The sequence below is a fragment of the Aedes albopictus genome, chromosome 3 (genome assembly GCF_035046485.1).
Source record: "Aedes albopictus strain Foshan chromosome 3, AalbF5, whole genome shotgun sequence".
Lineage (NCBI taxonomy): Eukaryota > Metazoa > Arthropoda > Insecta > Diptera > Culicidae > Aedes > Aedes albopictus.
The window spans coordinates 268,732,612-268,750,111 of NC_085138.1; the positions used below are offsets into that span (position 1 = coordinate 268,732,612).

The 17,500-nt window shown below is 38.5% G+C and overlaps 2 protein-coding genes across 2 annotated transcripts; one reads left to right on the forward strand and one right to left on the reverse strand.

Annotated features, from left to right (window-relative positions):
* Window positions 1–588: 588 nt before the first annotated feature.
* On the forward strand, window positions 589–9,216 carry LOC109403415 (uncharacterized). The gene is made up of 3 exons (XM_019676241.3): window positions 589–813; window positions 7,835–8,259; window positions 8,320–9,216. Exons 1-3 carry the CDS (start codon window positions 672–674, stop codon window positions 9,043–9,045), a joined length of 1,293 nt encoding a protein of 430 aa, XP_019531786.2. The 5' UTR covers window positions 589–671; the 3' UTR covers window positions 9,046–9,216.
* Window positions 9,217–9,376: 160 nt separating this feature from the next.
* On the reverse strand, window positions 9,377–16,268 carry LOC115257606 (prestalk protein). The gene is made up of 2 exons (XM_029857412.2): window positions 13,374–16,268; window positions 9,377–11,272 (listed from the first exon to the last, which is right to left on the reverse strand). Exons 1-2 carry the CDS (start codon window positions 16,245–16,247, stop codon window positions 10,730–10,732), a joined length of 3,417 nt encoding a protein of 1,138 aa, XP_029713272.2. The 5' UTR covers window positions 16,248–16,268; the 3' UTR covers window positions 9,377–10,729.
* Window positions 16,269–17,500: the final 1,232 nt, after the last annotated feature.

Consider the following 17,500-nt stretch of genomic DNA (forward strand, 5'->3'; position numbering starts at 1 on the left):
CCTTACCATGGTCTTAGTATATAGCAGTGTGTTTACCAACAAACATGGATGAGTTCTATAAACTATTTCAACATATATCGTCGGTTTCCTGAAAAAGAAGCATAACACAAAAAATGTGAATTTTCAGAATGAGCGTTTGAAACTTGGAGCACCCTGGTGGTTTCACTCATCATTTGACAAAAGTAAACGAATTTTGGTTAATGTATCATGGTATTTTTTATGTATTTTGGATGATTATTTTACAACGACTATTGAAAAAAATGGCTGATTTTGAGTTGTGCTTTTATTGCAGTAAATAGGTAAAAATGTGAAAATCTCGCATTGTTAACCATTTCGAAACGGGTCTTTGTGAGATGAAAGTATATTTATAGTTTTTTATCGTTTGCCATCAAAATCTCAAAAATAACATGTTTTTAAGTAGTGCCCCTATTGCAGGAAACTGATGATATATAACTATAACTGTAACTCTACTGAAAGTGGTCTTATATTCCTATTTCTACAAAAAAGGCCTTTTTGCTTTCTGGTTACCCTAAAATTGATCTAGATAGATATCTCTACATGATAAAAAAAATTTTCTATTGCATCCGACTGCACGATCGCTGGACAGTGTAAGTGTTGTTTTGCGTTCAGTTTCAATAGACAATGGTGGTGATAACAGCAAGCGATAGAAAATGATGCCTGAAACTTCCTTCCCAAAACTGAACGACGAAACATTCCCGGCGAGTTTGCTGCTAGATTTCGATGAGCTAGATGACGATATTCCCATTAGCCCACCGCGAATTCTTGAGCCGGCCAATACAAACTCCGCTCCGGGTAAGTGTAACTGGACATAATATGTTATTTTAGTGCTGGACTGTTAACACACTATACGATGCCTTGTTGTTTATATCTGATGGTAAACAATGTCTAGGCTAATGCAATTGGAATAATTATAACATAATATAGGGACGATTGCTCTATCTCCGTTGGAGTACTCAGACTCCAAATTCTAATTGCTAGTATCCTTCAGTATGGAACCATCTCGGCCGGGCTTCTATTTTGGGCGCTTTTCTAACTCAGTCAATTTTGAGCCAGTTGACACAATTTTTGGAACATAGTGAGATACCTTAAGTATCTAGACGCGTACAAAATGTCAAGCCAATCGGTTTTCAATTGACTGCGTTATATAGTGGTAGACATTCGTTTAGCCGTGGTATATTTTTCTATTTGTTTCGCAACAATAATAGTTTTGTGCTCTTTTTTAATTTTTGGAGGATCTTCTTGCTAATTTGCATGATCCAATGGGATAAAACAATATAAATATTATTTATTTTATGACCGTAAAATACAAGAAAAATAGAAAATTTGCCTAGACTAAACGAATTGCACAATTTTTAGAATTCTATTATAAAAACTATCAAATTTCGACAAACTTCCAACACAATCAGTTTGTATGGTGACCTGCATTATAGATCTACTTGTAAATCATGAATTTGATCGTTTTTGGGAGTGTTTCCATATTAATTTTACATGTACCTTATATAAATATGATATAATATTGAAAATGTTTCCAAATTGAGATTTATTGTAGCTATTTTAATCGGAAAGGTTTCAAAAGATTCTAATAAAAGTACATATGAGTGCAGGTTGAAAATCTACGAAAAAAAAAGTTATTAACAGAAAAAATGCCGCAAACCATAAAAAATCACGTATTTAAGTATTGTTTTGATGAAGTATGATAGTATCACTTGCAGACATCATAGCGTTTAGTACTATTACGTTTTCTTATAGCTCCTAATATCTTCTAGATTGTGTTCTGGCTGAAATAGCATATATTGGACGCCTTACATTTTGAAAAATGGCACCCAAAGTATTCAAATTTCCAGTATGAACTACTGGTTTCATAATTTAGACGTTCTTTTCAAATAAATCATGTTAAAAATTAATGTGTTTCAAATCTAAGACTCAGTTATAATATATTTCTTCAGATTGAATGAAATAAGCAAATGTTTGATCATGCCATGCATTTTTATGCATGTTAGAGTCATTTAAGAGGGTTCAGGAACATTTTAAGGGCACTCCTGGAGGTTTTAGGGGCGTTCGATAGTATTTCAGGGGCGTTTCATGGGGTTTTCAGGTGCGTTTCAGGGGGTTTATGAACCCTATTAAAGGTGTCCAAAAGGATTATGATGATTTCAATGGTGTTTCTATGGGATTATAGGGATTTCAGGGGCATTTCAAAGCATTTCAGGTCAGGGTCGTATCAGCGGATTTAAAGAACACCTTTAAATCAAAAGTTGTTACAGAGGCGTTTCCAAAGATGTTGTGATGGGGCCTCTAAAAATTCTCTAAAACTTCCTGAAATGCCTCCAAGATCCCCCTCAAACCCCATCGGGCCCCATATAACCCACCTGAGAGTCTCCGGAACCCACGAAAACTCTCACGAAACGCTTTCTTAACGCCTCTCAATGCCGCCGAAAATGCTCTGAAACTTCCTGAAATGCCTCTAAGATCCCGCTGAAACCTCCTCGGGCATTACGTAACGCACCTGAGAAGTACAAAAACCTTCGAAAACTCATCCGTAACGTTTCTGTAACGCCTTTGAATCCCGCCGAAAACGCTCTGAAACTTCCTGAAATGCCACCAAAATCCGCTTAAGCTCCTCGGACCCCATGTATCGCACTTGAGACGCTCCGAAAACTCCTCCGTAATGCTTCCGTAACGCCTCTGAATCCCGCTGAAAATGCCTCCGTAACGCCTCTGTAACCAGTCTAAAAGGCTCTGAGACCTCCTGAAATGACTCCGAAACCCCCTTAACTCTTTGGAGCCGGAGGGATCAATATGACCCCGGTAATGAAACCGAGAATAACAAACGTGTTAGAGGCCTCATTTTTATTTTTGATTTTTTATTAAATAACGATGCAATATTTTCAAAATCGTTTTTCCTTCACAAGTAGAGTATAGATCAAGATATATTCAGATTTTTTCGTGTTTTTTTTGCGAAATTTTGCTTGAAACGGTTTTATGCAAAAACGAAAACTATTTTCCCCCAGAAAAAAAAAATCAGGAGATACCTTGATCCATACTCTATATGAGTACGAAAACACATTTTGAAAATATTGCTTCGTTATTGATTAAAAAATAACAAATAAGGAAATGCGTCCAGTTTTGCTTTAAGACCAACTTGGGCCCAATTTAACGCACGTGAGACTTTCGGAAGCCCATGAATACGTACCTGTAACCTGCCTTTGCTCTTTCCTATAAACACCCCTTGGCCGCCGTTGCAATAGTTCCCTTCATTATTTAATATTCTTATGTTTAATATTATTTCTGAATAGCTTTCCCTTTTTTATGCAGCGCACAAAAGAAGGTTCATGAATTAAAAATAACATGAATAAAAAGTAAAACCTCTATTTCAAAAAATATGTCTCAAAAATCTATAGACATATATCCTTTATTTATTGATACGTTGTGATTTTTTTTAAATTTTCTAATAAAAATATAAAAATAAAGTATTATTTTTGTCCTTAGACCTTTGAAACGTGAGAAAAACTATTGTATTTGCATTTTTTTGCACCTAAACACAATTTGATCCTCACAACGTTTCCTAAAATTTATAATTTAATCTTAAAAAAAATAAATAAATAAAATAAAATTCGGTTAACCACGTTATCTCAAAATTGATCTATTTTTTTTTGAAGAACTGCCAATTATCATGATATTCGGGGATCCACTACAGTCTCTTACCAATTTTGGCAAAACCCGTTTTTTTGCCAAAATTTTATTGATATAAAATATAAATAAAAAATCGTTTTAAATACATATTTTCACTGTTCTTAAAAAATCTAAATTCATTAAGTTTTCCAAAAATTTTACAAATCTTAATTTACGAACATCCCTTGAGAGGAGCGTCAAAAAGCCGCATAAACGGAAAAACAACACATAAAAGTTGAATACAAATCACATTTTTTTTTACCCATTTCGGCAACATAAATTCACCTCGTGTTGCCAAAATCGGTGATAAACTCTAGGTATATCGATTTCCGTTAGGAAGGCTATATTATAAGGTGTCCCAAATAAAAAGGGTCGAAAAGTTAACTTGATCATCTCTAGGATGATAGTTTTTCCGGGGTGCTTTTTCAAAAATTTCTTTAAAAAATGCATTTATACTAAGGATACGGGTATTGCCACAAAATATCTAAATTGCAGTGACTCTCATGAACAGTGAAAAAGGATTTCTTCAGAAATCCCTCCAGAAATTTCTCCAATGAATTTTCCTTGGAATTACTTTCAGAGTTCCTCCAGAAGTTTCTCATAATCTTCTAAGAATTGAGGAGGTATCTTAAGAAGCTTCTTCAAGTATTTCTCCAGAAATATCTTCATGAATTGTTTCAGGAATTTTTGAACAAGATTTCCATCAAATTTTTTAAAAGAATTGTTCTAATATTTTTCCAGAAGAACTTCTGCAAAGAATCCCTGGAGTTATATTTGACACATTTCCTGCATTAATCTCTGAAGGAATCCCAGAAGATACTTTTGTCAAAACAGCAAGAGAAATTCGTAGAAAAAACCTTTGTATGAATTTCTGCAGGAACTCCTGTAAAAATTTTCAAAAAATTCTTAAAGAAGCCTTTGGAAGAATTTTCGAAGGAGAACCATTGTAGCATTTAAAAAAAATGTTAGAGGAATTTCTGAGAAACTCCAAGGAAGAGCACTAGAAATCTTTTGCTGAAATTCCTTAACCTTCCTTTTGCATCACGTTGGCAGCAGCTCGCTGTTGTAGTGTACGATTTGGGTCAAAAATTACCCTAATGTTTGGCATTAGGAGGGTTAAGAAAGGCTTAAAATTTTGGAAACAGATATTTTAAAAAATCCTTGAAGGAATTTAAGCAGAAATTTCAGAGAGCTTCGCTGAAAGAACTTTCGAAGAAATCTTCAGTAGAATGCCAATAGGTTGAAGGAAGCACTCTTGAATAAATAACTAGAGAAGTATCTGTATAAATTCCAGGGAAATTTTTAAAAGAATGTCTAGAGAAAGTTATGAAGAACTTCCTGATGAAATGGAGAAACACTTCGGGAAACCCTTGGTGAAAATGCTAGAAAAGTTTATTGAGGATTTTTTGGTCCAATTCCTGCAGAAATCCTTTAATTATATTCTTGGAGGATTTTCTGAAGCTATCTGAAGTAATACGTTTTTTTTTGTTTTTATTTATGTGTATTTTAACTTAGAGCTAATTCTACACTTTGAAGTAATACGTGGACGTATTCGCATGGAGGTATTTCATGGATAAAGAGCTGAAAAAATGTCAAGATAAGCTATGTAAAGATCCTCAAAAAACTCTTGTGATGTTTTTATACGACTTTCTGGAATTCCTAGGATATATTTCTGAATGAATCCCTTTAAAGAATCGGTGGAAAGATTCCTACAGTTATCCTTAGAGAAAATTCCGGAGAAATTTCTGGAGAAGTACATGTAGGAATATCTTGAGGAACTCCTGAGGGAATCTCTGTATGAACTCAGGGATCTCTGAAGGAAATCCTTCCTGAATCATTTAAAGTTATAATGCAAGAATCTCTGATGAAACTCTTGCAGTATTTTCTGTTTGAATCCCTGTAGAAATTGTCGAACTCATTCGTATGGGAATTTTCAATGGATTTCTAGTGCATTCCGGGAAAGTTTCTGGTGGACGTACACCTAAATTCATCCATCTCAGACCGGTTCTCTCCCCTCGTAGACTTTTGTCCATACACAAATTTTGATGATGATGCATTGACTTTGGCTAGAGCCCCCTCCCCATCAAAAAGCCTACGTAGTTTATGAACTGCTCCTTGGGAGATTTTCTGGAGAAACCACTGAAAGAATTTATGAAAGAATCTTTGAAGGAATTTCTGACGGAATCCCTGTAGAAAATTCTGGAGGTATCCCTGAAGAAATTTCCAAATCATTTTCTAAACGAATCTCTAGAAGAATTTCCAAAAGTTCGTCGAAGTTACAAAATGATCATTAAAGATTAATAGTATAAATTTATAGAGAAATTCTTAAGGGAATATCTGGAGGAGATATTTCTCAATGAATCCCTGGAAAAAATGCTGGTTAAGGCGCAGAGGGAGTTTCTGAATGAACCCATGCTTGATTTTAAGACCGAATTCCTGGAGTAGTTTTTGAAGGAATCCATGGAACAATTTTGAAACGAATCCATAGTTGTTTTTTATTTTATTGTTGAAGGAATCCTTATGCAAATTTATGAAGGAATCTAATGCAGAATTTATGAAAGAATTTCCATGGATATTTCTAAAGAAATCCTTGGAGGAATTTCTGGAGGAAACTTTAGAAGATTTTCGAAAGAAATCCTTGGAAAAATTTGTGGAGAATTTCTAAATGTTTTACTTACTGAAGGAATCACTGAAAGCATTTCTGAAGGAATTCGTAGATGATATCCTGAAAGGATTTTCGTGCGGATTTTTGAAAGAATCTTTGTAGGAATTTCTGAGGAATCCCATGGATTTTTTGTACTTTATTTTTAATTTTTATTTTTGAATTATAGCTTACATACTTACTAGTTCGTCACACAAACCCACGGAAGCTTTTCTTGATAAATTCTTGTAGAATTTTCTGGAGGATCTTCTTGAAGAAAATTTGAATGAAACTCCAGGGAAATTATTGGAACAATCCATTGAAAACGTTTTAAAAAGATGATTTTTTTATTTAATTTTTTATTTCTTTTTTTTTCATTATGACTTACATACTTACTAGCTCTGCACACAAACCCATGGAAACTTTTCTAGATGACTAATAGTTATTTATGTAACGAGTTGCAAAAAGTTGATTTTTTCAGCACGAGTCGTAAATTTATCCAACGAGGCTTGCCGAGTTGGATAAATACGAAGAGTGCTGAAAAAAGCGAGTTTTGCAACGAGTTCCATACAAAATTTTATGCAATGATTTTTTCATAATGCAACTCATTTGGGTTGCATAATGTTCATAATGCAACTCAAATGAGTTGCATTATGAACATTATAAAACTATTTTTCATTATACAATTCATTTCAGTTGCATAATGAACCAGTTCGGAAAAAATGGCCATTATAATTACAAAATGAGTTAGATAAAATATAAATTATGATACTGAATTGCATAAAACATGTATCCCCATCTATCGTGGTACTATTTTCTAGACTGGTTCTGTCGTGCTTGGCATCCCCTGCCGGTATGCACCGCCACCAATCCGAGCTTTGCTGCTTTGCATTTCAGTCTTGTGGAGCCGCCACAATTTGATTTTTTACGAGTTCGGCAAAGTACACAAATTGATCAGATTTCGTGAAAATCGTATCCTGGTTACTGATCTCGACTCTTAGCATTACGCATTCCAGGGCAATTACCAACTGCTTTGTAGGTCTTGAGTTGGCGAAAGGCATCCTTAACTTCCCTCAACGTGAACGTTGGATCATTTTCGTCTTCTGGTGCACTGACATAGTTATTTCGTCCGATGCCTACATTCTTTGCATTATGCAGGTGCTTATGGAAGTGCTGCTGGTCCTTGTAGTAAACTTTCTACTTTTATTTCCTCGCACTTCGCTTTTCCCAGGTGACGTTTTATCTCACTACCATACACCTGAGATGTATGGTCTCCTATGGTGGTCCAGGCGTCGTGGCTTGGGCAGCGGCCGTACTCACGTTCGAGTTGTGCGTCATTATCAGTAGTGCTTTCGGAGTGAGGGCTGATTAAGGAATAACATGTTCCATCACTATTTTGTTATCGAAACCAAATATTTCAAACATTTATTACTTTTTATTCTCCATAACTTGCAGCTATTGGGCCAACATACATGAATTTAACCGAAAATTGCTTTCCAGGTTCTCGGTCCCCTGTTACCACGTCCCAAACCTCAAACTCATCTAGTGGAAACTACAGCCTGTCGACCGAAAACGAAAATGGTAGTAATTCGAGCAACTCCAGCAACTTGTTCGTTGAGTATCGTCCTTTATCAAGCAAACGATCATCAACGGCTCACAACTCAATTATGAGAAATGGCGCCAAAACATCTGGAATGAATCTGCCTTCTTCCAACTCTCAAAAAAGAGCAAAATCGGAAGAAAATCTCCTGAGTAGTGAAATAACTTTTACGAAAACTGGTGTCGTTAGCAAGTCACAGAAGTATGGACACGTGAAAAGTAAGGTAAAACAATATATTGATGAAACACTCAACCAACATACGCGTCATCCACTGGTTCGTCACAAATCCATGCCAGAACCCGTTATTGAAAACAAGTTGGAGCAGGTATGTCCTATTTTTAACAGCTTGTAGAATCCCAATTTATTTAAACTTTTTTTTTTATAGAAAGAGGAAATTCCATTAGAACATGATGCCAACACCTTGCGGGCGATGCTAAAGGAAACATCTGACGAAGTTACTAACTTGCAACGACACTTGGAGTTTAGCGAGATGCTACGGAAAGATGACATCGCGAAAATTGAGCTCCTGAAGCGAAAGATTGAGGCCATGCGTTTAGAGCACTCGATGCGCGAAAAGGAACGCCAACGTGAACGGGAGTCCGAAAAAGAGCTAGACCGGAAACTTGTTTTGGCAAATTATTTTCGGTACAGCAGTCAAAATTCGCTGAACAGAGTGTTTGCATCCGTTGGCACACAAACCAGCCCCGAAGCGTACGCTGCACTGAGCAATTCCTTCATCTTCAGTGACGAGAGCATGGATCGTGGATTAGTTTCGAATTTCACCTCCACTTCCGGTACATCGTCACCGCTTAGGACGAAACGAGCCTTAACGTTCGTCGCCGATTCACAGCCAGAACCAGGCGAAATTGCAAATGTTGAAAATTTGAGCCCAGGTACGGTAACACACCCGAGCAGTTCGCCGGACTATCCTCGGCTTTGTCCTACCGCCGTGGTGTACAATCAACCGCCGCAGGACAACTCGGGAGAAATCACGGAGCTTTTGATACAGAATAAACTTGATTCGTGCCGGGAGTGCGGCAGAAAGAATAAGAAATCCAAAAGTAAGAAAACTCGGCTGGCCAGTTTTTTCTGTATTAAAAAAGTTGACTAATTTTGAAGTAGCATTTGAAACAAAATATTATAAATAGATGTTGAGATGTGTAGGATTTTTTAAACTTGGTTTATAGTCCAATTGAATTTGAGTGTGTCTTTTGTGTGTTGTGAGTTTTGGTTTTAAGACTTGAAAAACAGTGTAAGAATAAAATTCCGTCATGTCTTATAAAGGATATGTTAGTTAGTTGTGAATAGAAATACTGTGAAGCGGCAAAAAACGCTTAACCCTTAGGACATTAAATGACATTCAATAAAACAGAATACTGTCTTCGGCAAAGTTATTGCAAATTGAGTCCTCTGTTAAGGAAAAATGGGAATATTTGTATCAGAGACTTTACTAACAACCTAGAACATCCTGAACACCATAAAGTTTGGAGAAACGAAATAATTGACGTACCAGTTGTTTTAAAACCTGAATTTGGATATAGGGTACGTTCATATGTATTCATTTAACCTTTGTCAAGAATCTCAAAAGCTGTTTTATTTTCTGGAATGTTCAAGTTGTTTCAAACTGTAGTAATGTCCTTCAAATCTACAAGAGTAATTTTATGTCTTTTTGCCATAAATAATAGCTTTACATAATCTACTGGGATCTGTGCAGCTCTTGAAATCCACAATCTTATTTATAGACACTATAGGGATATTCCAGGTCAGCCAAACTACCTTTTAATACAGAACTTCAGGTCTATACTCGTAACAGTAGCCATATCTGTTTTAGTGAGTAACGTTGCGTAATCAATCACGATTACTGGACCACTCTGAAGTCTACTTGATATTATTATAAACCTTTGGAACATTCAGGTCGTCCAAACTGTCCTATAATCAAGTCCCTCAAATCTACAAGAATAACTTTACGTGTTTTCGCCATAAATAATAGCAATGTATAATCTGCTGGGATCCATTAAGCTCTTGAAATCTCAAATGTCATTAAGAGACACTATAGCGATATTCCCGGTCAGCCAAACTATCTTGGAGTTCAGAACTTCAGGTCTACACTCGTAACAGCAGCCATTTATGATATACTCAGTAAGGTTGTATGATCAATCGCGGTTACTGGATCAACTTGAAGCCTACTTTATATTATTATGAACCATTGGGAAATTAGGGGTCGTCCAAACTGTCTTGAAGTTTAGTTCTTGACAGTAACAATGGTTATTCTCACATTGAACTGAAACATTATACATCCAACTGTAGTTTGTAATCCCCTGGCATTTTATGAGTTATTCCAAGATAGTTTTGAGATATTCCAGACCAACCAAACCACTTCACAGACAATATCTTCAGGTCTGTGATAAAAGCATTTGCCAGTGATCGTTTATTTTATCATTTTATTTTTTTCTTACTCTGTTGGTTTTATTACACCTGTCATTTATTTTTACAAGAGTATTTTATATTATGATGGAGGTCATAGATGTACTAAGTTTTTATTTCAAATATACAAACTAGGTGGGATGACTTGAGTATTTTCAGTAGTCTTGTTATCTTCTGCATGAGTGTTTAGGTTCGGCGAAATTGTCTGATAGTCAGTTTGGTTGGAAAAATTTGAATTCTTATTTTTTTTGAAATTTCAGAATTCAGAATTCAGAAATAGCTAATTTTAGAAAACACCTCATGACGAAGGGAACAAAATTGTCGAAATTAGCATAAGTTCCTCTATGTACATTTATACATATCAACCTGCATTACACCACTGGTGGAAGATACCTTCGATTTGGATCCGTTGGAGTTGCAATTTGTCGAAAGCTTGGGGCGACCTGCTCCTGTATCCAAGACCCGTATGCGCCAATCGACACGAAGGAATTGGGAACGCCTTCCTCATTACATCCCATATTTCCAGCAGCCACCATGCCCATCTGAACCCAGTTTGAGCCATTACCGGCGAAGCAAATGAGAGGTGATCCTTGAAAAGCATCAGTGCATTGCCCTTGCGTTGATTGTTTCCGATCGTCCGAACAGATGTAACCTTCTTCACACTTAGCACCGGTGGTTAGTGCAGATACGGATGATTTGTCGGGTGTCGCGTACGGAATAGTTTCATCCATTATGTTCAGTTTATTCCATCCGATTAACAAACAAAGATCTTCGGGATTCAGTTTTGATTGATTTGGTAGACAAACATTTGCACTTCTAGTTGCATTTTTTGCCAATTTCAAAACAGCCACATTGGCGCTTCGGTCTGTGCTGCTGTAGTCTGGATGAAGAATTATTTTGGTAACATCGAATTCCTGAAAAGAGAAAAAATGATCTCAATCATTATTGTAATTGGACAATTATTAACATTTGAAAACGAAATCGAAGATCGATACTGACAAAAACGGACGGAAGAACGTGAATGGTATATTCAATATCACATAGATATAGTGAAAAGTCTAAGTTCTATATTGCCACATAGAGGGAAGATCAAGATGTCTCCTGAGTTATTCCCCGGTTGAAAATGTTTTCAATTTGAAAGAAATATAAAAAAAAAAAACACAAAACATGTTACCGTAAAATTGGTAAACATTTTCCTCCTGAAAAAAAAACAGGAGATACCTTGATTCTCTCTTATAACGTATATGGAAGCTGATGTTAAGGATGCAACTAATCAGCTCAAAACCAACAAAGCAGCTGGTAAGGTTGGCGGCATCGCAGCTAAACTTATCAAGATGAGCCTAGAAAAGTTGACCTCCTGTCTGCACCGGCTGATAGTCAGGATCTGTGAAACCGAACAGCTACCGGAGGAGTTGAAGGAATGGGTAATCTGTCCCATTCACAAGAAAGGTGACGATTTGGAATGTGAAAACTTCAGAGCGATCACTATTTTGGATGCTGCATACAAAGTGCTAACCAAGATCATCTTCCGTCGTCTGTTACCTAAAACGAATGAGTTCGTGGACACTTATCAAGCCGGGTTCATCGACGGCTGGTCGACAACGGACCAGATCGTCACCGTACGGCAAATGCCAAGAAATTCCGTGAATACCAGGTCCCAACGCATCACCTGTTCATCGACATCAAAGCGGCATACGACAGTATCAACCACGCAGAGCTATGGAGAATCATGGATGAAAACGACTTTCCTGGGAAGTTGACTAGACTGATTAAAGCAACGATGGACGGTGTGCAAAACTGCGTAAGGGATTTGGGTGAACTATCTTGTTCACTCGAATCTCACCAGGGACTGCAACAAGCTGATGGACTCTCATGTCTACTCTTTGACATCGCTCTGGAAGGTGTGAAGCGACGAGCCGGCCTCAACAGCCGGGGAATTGTGTCAATTGTGTGCTTTGCGGACGACATGGACATTATCGCCAGAACATTTGGAACTGTGGCAGAGTTGTACACCCGCCTGAAACGCCAAGCAGCAAAGGTCGGACTGGTGGTGAATGCTTCAAAAACAAAGTACATGCTGGTAGGCGGAACAGAACACGACCGGACCCGTCTGGGCAGTAATGTTACGATAGACGGGGTACCTTCGAGGTGGTGGAGGAATTCGTCTACCTCGGATCCCTACTGACGGCTGACAACAATGTCAGTCGTGAAATTCGAAGGCGCATCATCAGTGGAAGTCGTGCCTACTACGGGCTCCATAAGAAACTGAGCTGAACTTATTTTAAACATTCAAGAACATACCATGAAATACCTGGGGGACCCCTCAAATCCTCTGAAAGGCCATAAAATGCTTTGACACTCCTTTAAAACCGTCTTAAACCATTCGGACTTTTTTGCATGAGACACTTCTCTTGAACTCAACGTCTTAAAAGCCGGGAAACCCTTCTAAACCTCCCCAACGTCCGGAAATGCCTTATATAACTCCTCGATACCACCAATAGTCTCTGAAATCTACTAAAGCACCCGTAAACGACTTGAAACCTTGGAAACGCTTTGAACGATTCGAAATTCCTTTCGAACCCGCATGAGACTCCCAGAAACTTTTCTTAAAATCCCATGAATTCCGTTTGTTATGTCCCTGCAGCCCCCAACGACCTTTTGTTACGAGAATCCTCTTAAGTTCCCAGAAATTTCACGTAAATCAGCGAGACCCCCTCTTCCGAAAACCCTTTGAAACCCTCGGGTACTCTGATGACGCCTCTAAACTTCTCTGAATTTATCTGAAGGTCCTTGGAACTCCCCAAAACTCTATAACAGTCCCTGAAATGCCAGGGAGCTTCTCTGAACCTCCTGAAACCCACTGAAGTTACTCTGAATCGCATCGAAACAATTCCATAATCTTCCAGAAACTCACTAAAATTCTTCTGAAACCCCGCAATGCATAACCTAAAAATATTATGACCATTCACTCTTCTTAAATTCCTCTGCAATTTTGCAGATTTTGTCTGCACTTACCCTTCTCGGCGAGAGCGTAGCCAACGGTTTCAAATTGAAGTCGTCGATCCGAACGTACATTCCTTCCGGTGTTATATCCTTCACGCAATCCGCCGTGGTCAGCACCAGATCCGATTTCAGCAACGTTCCAGTGCATACGAACTGCCGTCGAGAAACGCCGAGAAGTTCCTGCCGGGTCCAAATGTTGGCCAACCATTTCACATCTGGCTTTTTGAGAATGCCTGTTTTCGATTCTGGCTTCAAAGTACAGCTGGTGCCAGACGGTGAGGATGGTGATGGTGCAGAAGGCACCATTAGAGGAGTTTGGAAGGGGTTAGGAATCATGCAGCAAACCTTGTCACTGGAACATCCGTTGCCAGTTAGTCGCAAATCGACGAGGGATTTACCCGGCATACGACGGGAGCACTGATTGGCAGGAACGCATTCGCCTGGACATGTTTGTGGTTTCAAATTTTGGCAGCAGACTTGATTTTTTGCGCAGGAGCTTTGCATGAAGCGAAGATTAATGCCAACATCTTCGCAGAGCTCCGGAGAAACGCACTGCCCAGGGCATGGAGGAAGCTTGGTTTTGCAGCAAACTTGATTTGCGGAACATTGTCCGTCGTTGACTCGTAGATCAACGTCACTTGGAGAACACTGCCAATTCGGAACACAAGTTCCGTCACAGACACTTGAGAGTAGCACCTCTGTAACGTTGGATTTGGATGAACCCTTGCAACACACCTCATTGAATGGGCATTGTTCTGAATTGAATCTTAAATCTATTGGGCATTTTGCTGCGGACACACAATTTCCATCGCACGATTTGGATGTCTGAGGAAGTTTTAACTTCTTGCAGCACATTTGATTCGCCGGGCATGCATTGGGATCTTCAATTCTTAGATTGATTCCTTGAGAACCGAAATTGTCGTCGCATTGATCCCTGGTGACGCATTTTCCTTCACAAGTTGAAGCATGTGGACAGCATTGAGTTCCTTTTGGGCATAAGTCGTTCATGAGTCTCAGGTCGACGGAACCAAGGTTGAGTGGTGTTGCTGAACATGTTCCTACGGGGACACACTGTCCGCTGCAAGAAAATTCTGGGGGTCGTGGACTTTTGCAACAGATTTGGTTGTTTGTGCAGACATTTGAATCAGAAAATCTTAAATTTAAGAGTGGAGGGTCAAGGCACATATCAGTCGTAACACAAGTTCCTTCACAACTGGAAGATATTTTTGGAACTTTGCAGCAAACCTGGTTGAATGGACATGAGGTTCCGAACTTTCTCAGATTCATTTGATATTCTTCAGAGCATTGGTTCTGCGGTACACAGGTTCGTTCACATTCGTCCCTGGGAGGGAGAAACATTTCAGTTGGTTTAATCAAGCAACACACTTTGTTACCTGGACAACTTCCATAAGTAAGTCTGAGATTGAATTCATTAATGTTGGTATCACGGGGACAGTCCATTGAAGGTACGCAAATTCCATTGCATTTTTGTACAGCTGGGGTTTCTAGAGTTTCTATTTGTACATTCTCGCAACAGACTTTATTCTTTGGGCAATTATGGGATACCCTCAAATCTATTGCATCATTGCATTGCCCTTGGGTAACGCAGGTTCCATTACACAAAAACTTTAAACTTGAATTTTTGCAGCATACCGTTTTAAACGGACAACTATTTTCCGATAACCGTAAATTAATGCTACTATCCCACGTGTTTAGTTCAGGGCATTGTTGTACAGGAACACATGTTCCGTCACAAGATGACGTAACTTCCTTCAGCTTTCGGCAGCAGATTTGATCAAATGGACAATTCAAAGTTGTTAATCGCAAGTCGACGGCGTCGGTGTTATTCCTTGAAGCGTCCGCGCATCGATCCGCTGTGGTACAAGTTCCATCGCATTGCGGCAATGCCGTAGAGCAACACACCTCGCTAAATGGGCAACCATTAGATAATCTCAAATTGATGCCTTCAACGGCACTTGTGGGACACTGCGATGCTGGAAGGCATTTGCCTTCACATTTGACCTGGGCTGTCGGTAGTGAGGGCTTTGGTTCACTACAGCACACAAGCTGTCTCGGGCATCTGTTATCATCGTATTTTGATTCAGTTCTTACGCTTGCACAATCTGCTCTTGGGAGACACAACCCTTCACATGTTTCACTGATTTTTACGTTATTACAACAAATTTGGTTTGTCGGACATCCATCGTTTTCAAACCTCAAGTTGATTAGGCCTTGCACGGGGTTGTAATCAGAACACTGACTTTGTGGAACACACTTTCCTTGGCAGGCCTTAGATGGTTGTTTTTCACAGCACACTCGACCAGCCCCACATACGTTTTTCCCCAATCTCAGATCAACCACCTCCGTTCGAGTTCTGCATTCCGATTCCTTCACACATTCTCCATTACAGCTACCTTCGGGCAATAAATCACCTTTCCCAGCTGGTTCGTCATCCACGCCGCAGCATATCATATCATTAGGGCATTCATTTTCCTCGAACCGCAAATCCAGTAGTTGATCACCATCAGTTTTGACAATGTTGGAGTCCTTAGCACACAGGTAAGTCGGTACACAAACACCGCTCGAACATTTCAGGTTATCTTGCGCTTCACACTCCCACGTTATCACCAATAACGCCACAATTATAACTAGCGACGACGAGAATCGTCCCATATCAAAATCTCTTCCAGCTTGAGACATCGCATCTCGGATACTGACGACTAGCACGAAACTCGATCTAGAAGAATGTATCGTCGTCGTCGACGTAGGTATGATCGTCTTGAATCTGAAATACCTGTTTCGCATTGTGGCGCGCTGTCCAGTGTTGCAATCGACCGGCGCCTGAAACCGGCGCGTAATGGGGGTTTTGAAATATGATGTACGCATTCTACATTTGGAGTTTCGACAAAACTAGGACATTTTCGAAACAAGGCACGGTAGGGAGTAGGAATACAGATTTTTGGCGGACTTCAATAAAACCCAGATGATACAAAACATGCCTCAAGTTTTTAAATCAGACACGCCTTGATTATGAGTCATTAGGAACTCCGTCTGGGATTGGGTTTTGATATGTGTAGGTTGTGAATTTATTTATTTTGTGGGTGTTGTTTTAGAACTCTTTTCCTCATCACAATCATAGACGTACACGAATTTCTGAACCTCGTTTCATATTCAATAAATTTGTTGTAAAGATCATTTTCTATTTGCAAAAACATATGATGGTCTTGAACACGACAAAGTTTGTCAAAGTAAAGTACTTGGTACCCATGAATATTGAGCACTGTTTAAGATATAACTAACAGTCGTACTTATACAAAACTTAATATTGGATATGGAACAGTTGGAGTATGGAGTTCAGTCTTTCAAATGTATATCAGTAAGAATGGTGCTTTTGAATTAAGTCTGGTCTAGTGTATACATTAGGGTGACCCTCACTTATAAAAATGGCTTCCAAAGTATTCAAATTTCCATTATTAACTGCTTGCTTCATAGTTTAGACGCTTTTCAAATAAATCATGTAAAAATGAATGTGCTTCAAAAGCAGGACACATTTATAATATATTTTTTCAGATTGAATGAAACAAGCCAATTGTTTGAACATGTCAGCCTTTATTCTAAGAACTTCTGCTTTTGAATTACCCTGTTTCCGACTCTTCTTGTAGTTCTTCCACTTGGCAATCTTCTAATTCATTCAATAATACTAGTACTATTATTATACAGATATACTTCAGAGGCATTAGGACTGTATTCCTACACAGAATTATTTATTATCAATCTTATTTTTATGTTTAACAAACTTAAATCCTATATGCTTATTTTTTTTTCACGACATTCAATGCTCTGGGCTGGTAGCGATCAGGTGGCAAAATATTAGTGAATTTAGTGACCAAAATTAACAAAAAAGTGACCAAATAGTGACTGAATAATGACCCCAAAACCAATGGAAAATCTAGTTTATATGTTGAACTTTCGATCAATGGGGCACGTTCGGTGTAGTACTAGATTTGTAGTAATGAGCTGAATTTTGGTATGGTGAGAAGGTCAATTGGCTTCTTTAACGGTGTTGAGATAATTCGATATTCTAAATCTGCATGTAAAACTGAGTCGAAATCCAAATTTTCATGAATTTTGGTGCCCGG